This window comes from Notamacropus eugenii, chromosome 3, assembly GCF_028372415.1.
Source record: "Notamacropus eugenii isolate mMacEug1 chromosome 3, mMacEug1.pri_v2, whole genome shotgun sequence".
In the NCBI taxonomy this organism is placed as follows: Eukaryota; Metazoa; Chordata; class Mammalia; order Diprotodontia; family Macropodidae; genus Notamacropus; species Notamacropus eugenii.
In genome coordinates this window covers 127,471,940-127,488,346 of record NC_092874.1, presented here as the reverse complement: position 1 = coordinate 127,488,346, position 16,407 = coordinate 127,471,940, and the positions used below count along the sequence as shown (strand labels likewise).

Genomic DNA, 16,407 nt, shown 5'->3' with positions numbered 1-16,407 from the left:
ATGTCCTGCTGCGATTCAGTCACTTTCAGTCTCCATAAAAAGTTGAAGGAAAGGCAGGGTAGTTTGAGACATCTTTTGGGAATTAAGTAACTTCACACTGACTTTGCTGAGTAAATAAGGTAACATAATATGTGACAGGAGAGGAGTCAGACCCACAGGCATCCAGGCTGAGAAATCCCAGGCAAGTAATAAAAAAAAAATCAGAGTACAAAGGAGACTAAAACCACAAATATATTATTCCCCAAATCCATGCATTATAAATTTAACATTTTAACTGCCTGCAAAATAAAAGTAGAGAATTTGCACGCTCCCTTAACTATAAATCTAGTTAACTTACCAATGAAAGAAAAATGCTCCGTGAAAGGTAAATTGTACTGGTAATAATTTCAATCCTTTTGTTTTCATTTATTAAAATTTAATTCTTAGAATTTGTAAAATATTACTTATCTATCTCTGTAAGTTTTATCCATGTTACAAATTCCATGGAAATTCAACAAAAATTACACAACACGTGCCCACCCGGGAACTCTCACGAGCAGCCACTTTGAATCAAGATGATGGCCTGGCCTAGGCACGTCCTGCAATCCCTCAAAGCCAATACAACTTAAATAATCACGAAAAGACAGACAAATGTTTAACACCACGAGGTCAAGTTGAGGCAAAGTTAAGGCCCGCGTGGAGTCGATTTCTAGCAGATACTGTATGACGTCAACTGGGAACTCAAGGGTGACTAACACCTTACACAGATGTTGTAAGCCTGCGCTGAGTTCGGATTCACTGCTGGATCAAAATGGGGGTTCAAGGAGGTTTACTGTGCTCTAACCTGCACCGGTATGCCACAAGGACCTGTAGCAACGACAGGGACACACTGAGCTCCTCTCCGCGACGGTCACCAGGCCGCAGCCCCTCACGTGACCTCGAGCACCCACCACTCTGAGGCGCCAGGAGCCCGTATGGGCTTTTTATTGGCTCTAGTACAGGAAGTACGTCAGTGAGGCCACAGCCAATCAGATTTTGCGGAGGGAGGCCACTTCGTCACGGGATGGGCGGGACCTCGGAAAGCTAGGTTGGATGGTAGTGGTGGGGGTGACTTTTGAGGGGAGAAAGCTGTCGGGGCAAGGGTGGCTGTGCCAGGAAAGTGCTCTCCTACCGCAACATGTACGGAAGAAGGAATTAGCGCTACCATAAGTTCAGATTTCCTGTGCTTCTGGTTGCGTCATTGTATTTCGATGGTTCCGGAAGTCCACACATCATCCTCCGACAGAGCAGTTCTTCCGGGACCTGCGGGCCCGGAGCTGATTACTTCAGCTTGCAAGGGCCCTGGGCAACTTCCTCAGCTTTTAAATCCTAGAGGATTGACGTGGGCGGAGGGACCTTCCACACCAGGAGTGCCCTACCCAGGCCCGGACTTAAGTTAGCTTCTCTTTACTTTTTCCCACCAGAGACGAGTCCTCATTGTTTTGAATATTTATAAAATCACATATGGGAGAGGCAGATACAGATAAAAGAGCTGGAGTCAAGAAAACCAGGATTTAAGTACCACCTCTTACACAGACCAGTTGTATAACCTTGGGCAAATTACTTAAGTTTTCAGTGCTCCAGGCAATTCCCTAAAATTTCAAATAGCAGAATAAGCGGCGATCTGCCTTGGTGAAGGATATTACCTCACTGAGAATTTCCTACCTGGATGAAATCACCTGTCTGGAACCATGGTTCCTCTCCCCACCACCACCAAAAAAAAAGCCACTTTGAAATGGACATTGTAATATTAGTGATAGTCACGCCTTGCAATTTTGTTGAGCAAATACCCTTAATTACAAATCCCTTAAGGATGTAATAGATCGAAAACCTCATCAAAGCTGTCTGAAAACGGGGGCGACCTAAGACAACTACCCCCAGATTACTGTGAACAGAGGAAGGTCATTCCAGCCCTCCCCTCTTAGGACACTAAAATAGCCTTTTGTGTAGTGGTGGCAGCGGTGGTTTAGTTCTCAAAATAAACCTCTTCCCCCGGTTTGACAACCAAGTGAGTTGGAACTCCCTTCCCCTTCTCTAACACGGGTGAGCCTATTCTGTGGATCGATGGGTGAGCTCAGTGCCTCCACTCCCAGGCTGAGTTAAATACGGCATCGGTCATTGTGTCAATAATCCCCCTGGTTTCAAGACCTCCAGCCACCACTGATGAGACATGCTTTGTGTTCGGATGTCTGGCTGACGTCTGATGCTTAAAACAGCCCATGCTTTCACCCCTCTCTGCATTGTCACAACTGTATCACCACTCTTAAAAGGCTATCCCAGCCACTCTTAGAACCAGTTGCTGAGCCACGAAGCCAGCCAGTCTGACTGCCAGCCTGACTGCCCGTGTCCCTGCCTCTGCTGGCCACCTTCTATGCCTGATTCTTCACACTCTCTGCGGATCTGACAGACGGGGACCATGTCTACCTTTGGCTACAGAAGGGAGCTGAGCAAATATGAATCCATCGATGAGGATGAACTCCTTGCTTCCCTGACGGAGGAAGAGCTGAAGGAGCTGGAGAGGGAGCTGGAAGATATTGAACCCAACAGAAATGTGCCAGTGGGACTAAGGCAAAAGAGCCTGACCGAGAAAACCCCTACAGGGACGTTCAGCAGAGAGGCCCTGATGGCCTACTGGGAGAAAGAGACCAAAAAGCTTCTGGAGAAAGAGAGGCTAGGGCAGTGTGATAAGGTAGGACCTCTCCACTGGGCACCCTGGGCCCTTTTATCTTTTCAAACTCTTCCATTTATATCAGTTCTTTCCTTGTGGTCTTATGTTTCTCAGGCACTAGCAGGTCTTTTAGATTGAAACAAGGATGTCCTGTGTTCAGTTCCTGGAAGAATCTGTTCTATATATAAAAGGAGCTAGTCTACATTGGAAAAGTAATACGCAACTAAGACATATTAAGATTTTTTTTATATACTGTAGCCAGTGTGAACTATAAGCCCATAATATGGTATTATTCACATCTTTTTGCAAGAATGGTTAATTAAATTGTTCCTTTCTACAGATGTAGAGATAATAATAGTAGTCATATGACAACTTTTTTTTTCCCCAGACCTTACCTAAGAACCAGGAAATATGCTCAGTATTTGTAAGACAGAGGTCTGAGAATAGTTCTGTCCAGTACACTTGAACTTGAAGGTGGATAAACAGACCTTTACAAGCAAGACCAGATGTGTTCATGGGAAGACAGGAGTGGCAATAACTGTAGGGAATATACAGAAATGACTTGAATTTGTAGACTCGGGCAATGAACCGTATTGGAAAGAGCACTGCTCTGGGAGTGAGAGGAATCTTGTTTTTTGCCCTGAATCTGTTTAACCAACTGTCAGATCTTGGATAAGTCATTTAACTAAGTTTATTAGAGTTTCAATGTCCTCACCTGTAAGATGAGAGGGATGGGCTAGGTAATCTCCAAGTCCCCTTCCAGCTCTTCCACTCTGTTTCATTCTGTAAACTGAGCTCAATCAGTGATATAAAAACCAAATGACCTGGAGCCAACAGTCAGCCAGCCAGTGTACTAATAGAGTGACTGTTAGATAATATCCACATTAGAGTGTACTGAATAAATGAGAAGATATGTACAAGGCACATCTGTTGTGATGCATCAAGAGGCCCTTGAGAATACAACCATGGCAGTGCTGGCTTAGCCCAAAGCCATTCTGGCTACTGCAAGAGTGGGGTGAGGCTGACACATTCTTCTCCAAGACCACTCCCAGAACTTCAGTATGCAAATAAACAGCAAAAGAATGTGATCTTCTTTGGTAGAGCCTGGAAAGAACAGGCAAGCTTTAGGGCTGTCAGTTCATGATATATACCTGGTTTCCATCAAGGTTTTTGGTGGACTGTAGTGGCTTTTTAGGGCATCTGGGTAGTGCAGTGGATAGAGCACTAGACCCAGAGTCAGGAGGATCTGTGTTCAAAATAGGCCTCTGTGGGACCCTGGGATAAGATACTTAACTTCTATTTGCCTCAGTTCCACATCTGTAAAATAAGGACACTCTAGAAAAGGAAATGACAAATCACTCCAGTATCTTTGCCAGGAAAACCCCATGGACAAAAATCATGGGATCACAGAGTTGGACACACTGAACAACAACGGTGACTTTTTAGTTTAACTGGGCAACAGTGTGTTCATAAGACTACCACAGTCAAACTTTGATCCCTGTCTGAGCCTGTGAGCTCTACTCCCATTGCTTTTCTAACTCTGGCCAACTGACCCCTTGGCCCAAAGAGGCTAGAGAAATGGATGGGTGTATGCAAATTAATCCCCAACACTAGAAAAAAAACACCTCAAAGGACCGTTGGTGTGTCTGTCATCACATGTGAAGAATAGCCAGAGTTCTGGGAGGAAAGAGTAGATGATGACCTTAGTTATCAGACTAGTATGTTCTTTGAAGCATTAGGAATTAACAGATATGGAGAGGAAAGTCCTTTAGTAGCCATATCAAGAGTGACAGGCAACAGTAACTGGTCAGCCTCTAAGTATAGCACATCACACTTAGGGAGAGTCACAGAGTACATTGACCCTACTAACTGAGAATACCCTGATTTGAAACTGAATTAACTCTTTAGGACAAAGATAAGCAACCTATGGCACAAGTAGTCTGCCAGAGGATTTGGAATTAGTACACACAGGCTGGGCACTAGGCAAAAATTGTGAAAGAGACAAAGTTTCTTGTGGTACTCTCTTACTTTCCGTATTTGTGCCCCTTTCCACTTTCCTGGTGTCTTCCATCTTTTGGGTTCCCTTTTTTCTAGTCTCATCCTTTGTCCAATTTTGTTCTAAATTGACTGTCAACTAATCTGTGCAAAGGGCTTAGCTGATAACTGGTCAGTTTTGATTATAGCAGTAACAACTTAGGGATCTTTAAAGGCAAAGACTTCAGTGCCCAAAGGAGCAACGCTATAATGATGGAACAAGAAGTTGAGTGATATTGGGGATGTGAAGGAGAGGGAACCTACTTAAAGAAACTAGAATCACACCATCATTTGTAATTTATAAGTAATCCATAAACATTCTTTGACATACATAGCAATAAGAGAATCAGAAATAGGAAAGTCAGTGTCTAATCTAGGACACTATGCCAAAGCATATCCCCTGTGATTCATAGAGGAGAGGAGAGCCAAAAAGGATAGAAAATGGCGATAGAGGGAATTTGGGAAGTGAAGACAGTTTATCTATGGGATTTGGGGGCAGATAAAAGAGCAGGGAATTAAAAAGGATACTTTGATATGGAAAAGCAGTTTGTCTATTGCTTTTATGTGGGACATGGAAAGTCATCGTTGGAAGTGACTGAGGATATAATGAATACCATAGAAAGGAAGACTTACAAACTAGAAGACTTGCAAACAAGAATGAGATTAAGATTTGGTTTATTCAAAGTCCTTCCAAAGTTGATACATCTAATTCAATTCACCAATATAATTGATATGTATTACATACCTAGTCTGTTCATAGCACTGTGCTGGCACTAGGAGAAGTGAAAAGTGAAGATAGGACTTGGTCCCTTCCTTCATATAGCTTATATAAGGTAGATGATATGACCCACACAGATCACTGTAATATAATATTTCAAGGTGAGTACACTAGAGAAACACAAAAACACAAAACTAGGAACTGTTGGTAGGAAAAAGAATTACTATTTGAGAGAGGGTTATGACAATATTGCTCATTGTTATATAAAGAATTAAGTATTACCTTCATTCTCAGGTGAGGAAGACTGGAGTCAAAGATTAAGTGACCTGTCAGCAATCACTAGCTAAGTTGGGGGGGAGGGGGACAGGCAGCCCTCAAACCCAGGCATTTTGATTCTGAATACAGGGCTCTTTCTACTACCACTGCCACTCTAAGGCTTACAAGAAGAGGTGGATATTAAGTTGGGCTTTAAAAGCTGGGTAGGAATTCAACAATCAAGGAGGGGCAGGGAGGACATTCCAGGCATAGAGAACAGCTTGAACTTGATACAGTTTAAATAGCTCAGGGCTATCAAGCAGAGACAGTGGCTTATTCTACCATTTTCTTCTATGCTCTCTCCTGCTTCTAGCCAGTTGTTGGCCCCTTGACAAGTCCCAAGTAAGAGCATTCTCACATAAATGATCTTCAACACTGCTGAATAATGAGCTACAAAATGACTCAGTATAAAAGTCAACCACATTATCTTTTTTTCTAGTATAAATATCTAGATTTTAATCTATTCTCACCATTAAGGCAACTCTTATCCAGTTATTTCTCTTGGAAGTGTTTGTTTATATATGGCAGATCCTTCTTACCTCTGGTCCTCACTGCCCTGGATGCTGCTGTTTAAAATGGATGCAGACAGGTGGCATATGCTCTCTTTCCATGTCCCTGCCCATTGCTAGTAATACTATTATAGGTAGAGCATCTCTGCCTCCTTTCAGTCATGGCAAACAGGAGCCAAGGTAGTGAGGAAATTTGTTAGCATATGTATTGCATGTCTGGCCCCATTTGGAGGAAGTTTAAAATATATGTGTGTGTGTGTGTGTGTGTGTGTGTGTGTATGTGTGTATCTTCAAAGGTCAACTGATAAATACATACATATGGCATTAAGTATATATTTTCCTAAGAAAATACTTTCATATCCTAATCTTAAGACAAGTCTGACATCTACCCTTGATCATTTTCACAAGTACCTAAGACTAGTGCTATCAATAGATTAACCCCTCTAATGGCATCTTGTAGCAGATTAAAGAGAGGGGAGCCAAAATGAAGCCTAGAAATGGGCACAGAATTCCAGATGACCCTTACTAGTTCATCTGTTTCTTTGTTTCTGCCACTCTTGAAACTTTTGCCTTCACAGTAACCCCCACTTTCATCTGTAATTCTCATTTTTGGCTCTGCAATGATCACCCTACGCAAAATCTGTACCACAACTTGGTGAAGGTCACATTGGGGTCCAAGCAATAGAACTATGGTGAAGACTGTGGTGCCATAACATCTCCCACACCCCAATCCAGCCCTTGCTGTAGAAATCAAATCAACAGCAAGTCATTGGCTCCATCAGTATAGAATCACAGAATCATAGGAATCAAGACCAGAAGGGACCTTTGAGATCATTTAGTCCAACTTCCTCTTTAAGAGATGAAGGAATTAAGACTCTGTGTCCTCTCTACTTGGATATATGATGGAAGGAAAGATTTATTAAGTGTTTGCTATACACACAGTCTTTTGATAAGTACTTGGGGTAAAAATAGAAAAATCAGTCAGGCCATGCTCTCAAAGAGGACACATTGTAATGGAGAGACAACATGTATGGAAAAGTCCAGCTACAAGTCAGATGGAAAGGTCCCATAATCCTTAAAGTACAGCAGCAAAGCAGATGGTAATGTCTCTTCTTTAATGTCATTTCTACTAATAAAATCATATCAGTTTCTAATGCTGAACTATTTGATGGAGCTAGAAGATACCTTAGAGTATACCTAGTCTATGCTGCCATTTCAAGGTTGAGAAAAATGAGGCCCAGGTATATTAACTTGAAGAAAATCACTTAAGGAATGACAGAGCCAGGATGAGAACACCAATCCCAGTGTTAAACCTCCTAGGGCCTATATATGTACATGTGTGTGCATGCATACATATATGCATTATGTACACATATATGAATAAATGTATTTGTAGATGTTCATGCTCATACTTATATACATATTTTGTATCATTTCCCTAAAGTACATTTTAAAATGTTTCACTTTTTCAATGCTCTTTTTTTCTGTTAATAAAATATTCCAATGAATCTATGATCTAATCAATATGGGTATTCCCTTCAATGATATAGATTGTAACCTAGTCACATCTGATCCTCCAGTCTGACTCTTATCCATGTTCTCCTATAAGTTAGCCAGAGGGAGTCTCCCCAATATGCTGAGGGTTGTGTTATCATGACATGGGAAAGACACCAGTAGAAAATGTGGATTGTCCGTCAGTTATCCCTGGTTCTTGCCATATAGCCATCCATCTTCTTTTTCCATCATGCATGTCTTTACACCACTTGAATCTAATGCTTCATTTGTAGTGTATTGCAATGTGTTCATGGCCTTCTTGTATCTTTGCACTGTACTTTGGTGATCCTCAGTTTCAATACTTTGGAGATTGGTGTCTTACAGCTTATGGTATGAGATTACTGGAAAAATATTGCTGTTAAAAGCACGGTGCCTTTGTTACTCTAATTGTTACCATAATTAAATGATGGTTAAAATAAAATTTTGTTATTTTCCATATGACCAAGATGAATCTTCAGCAACATTCTTGACTTTATGTAACAACTGAACATTGTCTGTTGTAAAAGAAACCTCTTTCTCCTATCTTGAATGTTGTCAATCTCGCAAGATTTGTTCTAGCATCTAACCACTCTTGTACAGATTTTTTCTGTCTTGCTTTTTGCCTGGATTCCAATCCTTTTTGAATAGCGTTGTCTGTGTCCCTAGCAATAATATGGTGCCCCAGTAGAGTAGCCAACAAAATATCTACCAAACGGCAATCTCCATTAAGGCTGGGAATATGCCTAATTCTTCTTTGTATCTCCCAAAGTACTAGTCCAGTGCTTTGCACATAGTACTTAATCTATATTTGTTAATCAATTCTCTCTTGGTCCACTTTTTGTGCCTTATTCTGTATCTGTATCTTGAACAATATAGCCAATGAATATATACATATATATATATGTAATGACCCATCCCTTTCCCTTCTAATCTAATGCCTACCACATAGAAGGAGCTTAACAAATACTTATTTAAATTAATTGGATTGAATGTTGGTCAGATTCCTCCTCCCTGACACACACACACACCATTGTCAAGGCCTAAAGTTTTCCGCAAAAGATAAAAAGTGAACAGAGACTTGTTCCCATAGGCAGAGGGATAGTAAGGGTGCACCGTGCTTTGGAGCCAAAGTTCTGCCATTTTGTTTGTTATAGAAGCCCTGATATGGAACAACAGCACCTGCTGCCTAGGTGAGGGCAGAAAAGGGGACTCCTTTGTGATTATGAATTCAATTAACATTAAACCAAGAGCATCATTCCAGGAAAGAATCTGACCCAGGAAGTTTAAAGTATCCAGAATCTCTGAGGATTTCCTGAGTGATTGGGTACAGAAGAAATTTTTAGAGACAATGGAAATTTTGAAAGGTTTAAAACTTATTTCTGTGCATCTCTTCTTAAAGAATTTAAGGGTTTTAAGTATAGTTACGGAAAAGCTGAACTGAATTGAAAAGATGGTGGATAGAGTTCTGTGCTTGGAAATAGGAAGATCTCAGTTCAAGTCCTCCCTCTGACATGTGCTGGCTGTGTGACCAGGAGCAAGTCCTTGGAAGGGATTGGAATAGAACAAATGTGGATTAAGCACCTACTATGTGCCAGGAATGTGTTAAGAGCTTCACATGGGCTGTCTCATTTGATCATCACAATGACCCTGCAACGTAGCTGTATTATTATCTCCAGTTTTTGCATTTGAGGAAACTGAGGCAGGCAGAGTTTAAGGGACTTGCTCAGGGTCATATAATTAGTAATTATCCGAGGTTGAGTTTGAACTCAAATTTTTTTGATTCCAAGACCAGCATTCTATCCACTCTGCCGCTTAGCTGCCTCTACACTTAATCTCTCAATGCTCCAGGCAAATCTCTAAAATCACACATAGGATGTCTCAAGTCTTAGTACAGTTTTAATTTTAAATTTAAGTTTTGGTAGCTTACAACTGAACTAGGACTTTGGGAACAATCTTTATATTTCTTGAATCTGTGCCCCTTGTTTTATTTTTTTAATAAGGAATTCCAGATATTGATGAAATCATAAGTCTGGATCAAAACAAACTTGCCAAGTAAAATCTCAGCAAGTACATTTGGATTTGAGAATTTATTTTGCCAAATATGTCCAACTTTCTGAAGGTCGTTTTTCTATCATTTTCATACACACTAATAAGAAAGAAATGCATTAGTCCTGAGTACTTGTTTTTTTTAAAGACAACTGAGGTAATAGATGATAAGAATTTGGTGGAATATGTGTGTGCACACACATTTAAATGAAAGGTGATTATTCCCCAAGAACCAAAAAATTCTAACAAAATAATCACTTTTTGGAGGTCATGACTTGTACTTTTGTATCCTTCAAAGTGTTAACCACCATCCCAGTGATACAAATGAGAAAATATAGCATGATGAGGAGGGGATGGGACTGAGTTTCAAGAACTACATCTTATTCAGCTCTCTTGGGCAAGTTACTACAAGCCTCAGTTTTCTAATGTCCTATGTGAAAGTTTTTTGAAAGTCATAAAATGCTCAACAAATATAACATATTTTTATTATGGATAATATTTTTGATGAATAAGTCCTTTTTGTTGACTTTCAGATAAAATGCCCTAGTGATCAAAATCAAGACTAGTCTCTTTTCCAAACAAACTAATTAATCATTCTCTATTCTAGTGAAGTAAAAACAATGTAATATCTTTTTTTCCTTTTTTGAGGCAACAGGGTTAAGTGACTTGCCTAGGGTTACACAGGTAACAAGTGTCTAAGGCCAGATTTGAACTCAGGTCCTTCTGCCTCCAAGGCTGGTGCTCTATCCACTGCATCACCTAGCTGCCCCTGGCAATATGACATGTTTGCTACATTGCAGATCTCATTTAAACTGATATGGGAACGGGAATGTTTACATTTGAACTGAGAAGATTCTCCAGAATTTTACCTTCTGCTGTTAAAATCCATAGAGTCCTCGCTACCACATCCTGTAGATGATCAATATCAGATTTTTTTCATTTTTTTTTGTTTGCTTGTCTGTTTGTTTTTGGAGGAGGTTGGGGGTGTCAGTTCTTGAAGGATGTTTAAATCTGACATATTATAAATGAGCCAGGAGATAAGAGCCCAAAATATGGGCCCTGGGTAAAACCAAGAGCAAAGCTCATACCATTGGATGTACTAGCACTGAAATCTTGACCACAATCCTGTTTAAATTGTTACAGTTATGTTATTTAAGACCTTCAGTGATTGTTTTGTCATATTATCACCGGTCAGCTGAATTCTGAGCAATTTTGAGCTATGGATGCTATACAAAACAAAACTTGTCGTTATCATTTAATCCTGACACCTGCCTTCCTTACTTAGGGCCCAGAAGAAGACAAAGAGGACAGCGAGGAGGAACTTATCTTTACAGAAAGCAACAGTGAGGTTTCTGAAGAGATTTATACTGGGGAAGAAGAGGAGGAGGAAGAGGAAGAGGAAAGTGATGAAGAAGATGAAGCAGAAAGGAAGCCTGAAGTCCTAGAGGGCTGCCAGGGAACTCTGAATTGTGTACAGGACCGTTCTGAAAGCCCTAAGCCAAAGACATTTAAGAGTCAGATAGAAAACATAAACCTAACAAATGGCCACAGTGGCAGAAACACGGAGTCGCCTACTGCCATTCACCCTTGCGGCAATCCCACTGTTATTGAAGACGCTTTGGAGAGGGTGAAGAACAATGACCCCGACACCATCGAGGTCAACCTAAACAACATTGAAAACATCACAACACCGAATCTGACCCGCTTTGCTGAAGCCCTCCACAACAACACGGTGGTGAAAACATTCAGCCTGGCCAATACAAAGGCTGATGACAACGCAGCTATTGCAATTGCAGAGATGCTGAAGGTCAACCAGCACATCACCAGTGTCAACATTGAGTCCAATTTCATCACTGGCAAAGGGATTCTGGCCATCATGCGGGCCCTTCAACACAACACAGTTCTGACGGAGCTGCGGTTTCACAACCAAAGACACATCATGGGCAGCCAGGTGGAAATGGAAATTGTCAAGCTGCTGAAGGAGAACACCACACTGGTGAGACTGGGCTATCACTTTGAACTTGCTGGACCAAGAATGAGCATGACAAGTATTTTGACAAGAAATATGGACAAACAGAGGCAGAAACGGATACAGGAGCAAAAGCAACAAGAGGGGTATGATGGGGGATCCAACTTCAGAAACAAAGTTTGGCAGCGGGGAACTCCTGGCTCTTCACCTCATGCATCCCCTAGACATTCTCCTTGGTCATCACCAAAACTGCCTAAGAAAGTCCAGTCTGTAAGAAGTCGACCCCCATCTCCCGCAGCCCCATCTCCTCCTCCTCCTCCTCCTCCACCTCCTCCTCCTCCTCCTCCTCCACTCCCACCTCCCCATATGCCACCACTACCTCCTCCCCCACCCCCTCCCCCACCTCCTCTGCCAGAGAAAAAGTTAATAACCCGAAACATCGCAGAAGTCATTAAACAACAGGAGAATGCCCAAAGGGCATTGCAAAATGGACAGAAAAAGAAAAAAGGGAAAAAGGTCAAAAAACAACCTAACAATATATTGAAGGAGATAAAAAATTCATTAAGGTCAGTTCAGGAAAAGAAAACAGAAGAAAGTTCAAGGCCTTCCACCCCACAGAGATCAGCTCATGACAACCTCATGGAAGAAATTCGGGGAAGTAGTATAAGACAGTTAAGGCGGGTAAGTAACCTGAGAGCTGGCATTTGGGCACAGAATTAGCAGATGAGTTGGCCTCAATTGCATGATGGTACCAAAGTCACTTCCCAAAATACTTTTTAATATTCTAAATATTTTAGTATGCAAGAGCAAACATACCAGCTGGATATAGTAGGAACATAGGACACCACTGAGCACATTTCCAGTTGGGAAATATGCCAATTGCTTGTTCACTCATTCAGAGCTCCAGTATATCCCCAAAGTCCCTGTTCTAAGAAAACCCATTATGTAAAAATGCTTCCTAAATAGATATATCAGGCTGATAATGAGTTTTTGGAAATGGATCTTCTTTCCACAAAAATAACCCTTTAAATAATGAATAAATTTAAAATTATATCAATTGACGTCCAAAAAAACTGAAATAGTCCATAATTTTTCAATAGCATTATTATTCTAGAAAGGGAGGTATGTTAGTATATTGGTCAGAGAATACCTATATATCTCTACAAAAGACAATAGGTTTTATTATTAGTATGCTATTTTAATAAGAACAACAATCCCCTATTTTGTAGGTGGAAGTACCAATGGCTCTGCGATAGAATAAGAACTAGAGAAGAATCCAAGCATCACTTCAAAAAGAGGATGCCGAATTGTTCAACGGTATTCAATAGACTGAATTGTGCAGTGTTTCCCAAGTACACTCATCCATTTGAAATATCCTTTCCCACTACGAATATCAGCATCCAAATATCATCCCAAATTGAGTTTTAAGAAATAGGCATTGTTCTTTTGTAAATATGGAAATAAATAAATGTCTTTTTTATTTAATGATATTTTTATTGGCAAGTAGCAGCTTATTTAAAGATTATCTTAAGTATTAACCTGTACATCTCTGGATATGTTACTCATCTTGAACTGCACTGGATTCTTAGCCTGTGTTGGGGTTTTAGGACCCTTATCCCTAATAAAATTAGTTTAAAATTTGTTTTTTTTCTTTTTAAAGCCAAGATGGTCTTTGTCTTGTTTTCTATGAATTATACTCAGATTTTTCCAGGTGAATGTAACATTTTTGAACATTAAAAAGATTTCATTTTTACCCAAACAAGGCTTGGATCCTGGCATTCCATTAACACCTTCCTCTTTCCCAATATTATCTCAAGACAGGAATATTTTCAATCCTTTTGCCAGTGTTTATTTTGCATAGGGGTTGAAACTTAGATGTTCTTGATATTGAAGCTAATGTCAGGGAAGGTCCTAGGGCAGGGGTGGGAAACCTGTGGACTCCAGGCCACAAGCCTTTTGACCGAGTCCAGGTTTTACAGAACAAATCCTTTTGTTAAGGGGATTTGTTCTCTGAAGTTTGGATTCAGTCAAAGGCCTGCACTTGAGTTCCTAGAGGGCCACATGTGGCTTGGAGGTTGCAGGTTCCCCACTCCTGCCCTAGGGATCGGTGCTTCTCTGTACTTGAGTTTTATTTCTCAGCTCTCTAAATCTAAAACTTTGCCCCACTTATCTTGGGTTATCAAGCAATCATAAGATTTAGAACTGAAAAAGATATTGGAGATCACTGCAAGTAATTCCCTTATTTTACTAATGAAGAAATTGAATGCCAGATAGGTAAAAATGACTTGCCCAATGTCACTTAATAATAATAGCTAACATTTATATAGTGCTTACTACGTGCCAGACCCTGTGTTAAAGCACTTTACAAATATTATTTCATTTGATCGTCCCAACAACCCTGGTAAGTAGGTATTATTATTAAAATGAGGAAGCTAAGGCAGACAGCGGTTAAGCGTCTTGCCCAAGATCACATAGCCAGTAAGTGTACGGGGCTGAATTTCAATTTCGGTCTTCTTGACTTCAGGTCCAGTACTCCATCAGCTGCACTATCTAACTGCCTCACATCACAGGATTGTGGCAGAACCTCCAGACTTCAGTGGTCCTAAGCTGTCTGACTCCAAATTAAGTTCTGTTTCTGTGATTCCATGCTATGAAACTGAGTTAACCTCAGGGTAACCTCACATGTACCTGATTTTTGTCATGCTTAACAACGATGAGGATGATGATAATGATAATTATGACACTTTGCAAGTTATTTTCAGTAATCTTTTTTTCAGAGAAATCTATTTGGGAAATAATATCAGGATCAGAAGGTTACTAGTTGAGTATATGGAATTTAAACATAGGAAATTCAGTTTTAGTTTAGCTGTAGAACCGTAAGATCAGAGAATCGAGCAGTTGGAAGGGACTTCAGAGGCCATCTAGTCCAGTTTGTAGCTGGCATACAGTAGATACTTAAAAAATACTAGTAGACTTGACTTGAATGAGAATCTCATCTGCCACATAACCTGACAAATGGTCACACAACCTGTGCTTATGTGGCAGGTAAAAGATGAAATGACTGGGGAAACAAAGGCTCAATCTAAGCATATTGATTTATGAAGCAATGCTTGCCAAATGCCTAACAAACTGGGACCAGGACCCTTCTTTAGCTTAAGTCTGGATCCTGAATACCAGGGAGGCACACTTATACACATGAAAAATAATTAATCAAATAAGGCCAATTAATTAAAAAAATCAATACATTAAGTAATCTGATTTTTAATTGGAGGAAAGACTAGGGGTTTTCTAAATTGGGAGGGGGAGAGGGAACAGGTGCAATACCCTGAATTCAAAAATAAAGCTGCCACCCTATCCCCCCCACAAGTGACAGGATTCAAAGGAATATGGAAACAATAACTGATTGACCAGTACAGGGCCAGTTTTCAGATAAGACATATGGATCACTTGAGACATGCAATTGTGAGAAAACTCCCTGCCTGTCTTTAGATCTGATCGATTTTCTGCTCAGCATTACCTAGGTCCTTGGTTGAGGGTCTCTAAGCAGCAGGGAAAGGTGGTCCAGTTACCTCGCCACACAGGGCTAGGTTCAAACAATACAAGAATATTTTCACCCAATCCCCACAATTGAGTAAAGTTTTCTCACAGGACAGAAATTGGACTAGATCCAAAATTGAATAAATGGTTAACCAAGCTAGCTCCAGAATTGAGTCACAAGATAGAGTCCAGTGGTTCACTCACTTCCCACAATTAACCACTTGCTGTCCTAGTCCCCTCAATTCCCTCACTTAAAGACCACTAGTGAGAGGAGTAGACCTGTCAGGCTATTCCAATTAGACACATTGCTAGTTGTTTGGAATTTTTTTCTTATATCAAGCCTAAATCTCTCTTTGCAACTTAATAACCATTGTTTCTAGTTCAGTCCCCTGAAGCCAAGCTAAAAACAAAAATGAAAAAGTATTATCCCTTTTTCATGTGGTAAGCCTTCAAATACTTGAAGACAACTTTGATATCAACTTTAATTTTTTTCTCTCTGTTAAGCTTCCCTTGTTCCTGATATGACATGAATGAGACCCTTCACCATCTTAGTCTCTCTCCTTTAGATACTCTACAGTATATCAATGTCCTTCTTAAGATATAACACAAAGACTTGCATGCAGAACCCCAGGTGGGATCCGAGCTGATTAGAGTTCAATGGAATGACCATCTCTCTAATTCTGGACACCATACATCTTAATACAGGCTAAGATTGCCTTAGTGGTTTGGTTGCCATATTACATTGACTGATAGTGAGCTTGCAACTAAAGTTCCCATATATGTTTTAGATGGAACTTCTATCTAGTGACACTTCCCTCATTTTATGATTTATCTTTTCAACCCAAATATGATACTTTCTATTGATTTTCTACTTAAAGGAAAAAGCCTGGTGTAGGGAATTGAACTTAGAGCTGGGAAGACCTGAGTCCATATCCAATCTCAGACACCAGCTGTGTGACTCTGGGATATCATTTAACTTCTCTGCTTCAGTTTCCTTATCTGTAAAATAGGGATAATAATATTATCATTTGTCAGGTCATGTGACAGATGAGATTCTCAT

At 40.4% G+C, this 16,407-nt stretch overlaps 1 protein-coding gene across 1 annotated transcript; it reads left to right on the top strand.

Moving 5' to 3' along the window:
- The first annotated feature begins 1,267 nt into the window (after positions 1-1,267).
- Positions 1,268-13,474, top strand: LMOD2 (leiomodin 2). The gene is made up of 3 exons (XM_072652858.1): positions 1,268-2,707; positions 11,127-12,491; positions 13,040-13,474. The coding sequence occupies exons 1-3, from the start codon at positions 2,435-2,437 to the stop codon at positions 13,064-13,066; spliced, it is 1,665 nt and encodes a 554-aa protein (XP_072508959.1). The 5' UTR covers positions 1,268-2,434; the 3' UTR covers positions 13,067-13,474.
- Positions 13,475-16,407: the final 2,933 nt, after the last annotated feature.

Bases quoted from the DNA above. Each gene is read 5' to 3' on its own strand.
- LMOD2 (XM_072652858.1), top strand. From the start codon at position 2,435: ATGTCTACCTTTGGCTACAGAAGGGAGCTGAGCAAATATGAATCCATC. The intron at 2,708-11,126 runs GTAGGACCTCTC...TTCCTTACTTAG, and splicing joins GGCTAGGGCAGTGTGATAAG to GGCCCAGAAGAAGACAAAGA. The intron at 12,492-13,039 runs GTAAGTAACCTG...CCTATTTTGTAG, and splicing joins GTATAAGACAGTTAAGGCGG to GTGGAAGTACCAATGGCTCT.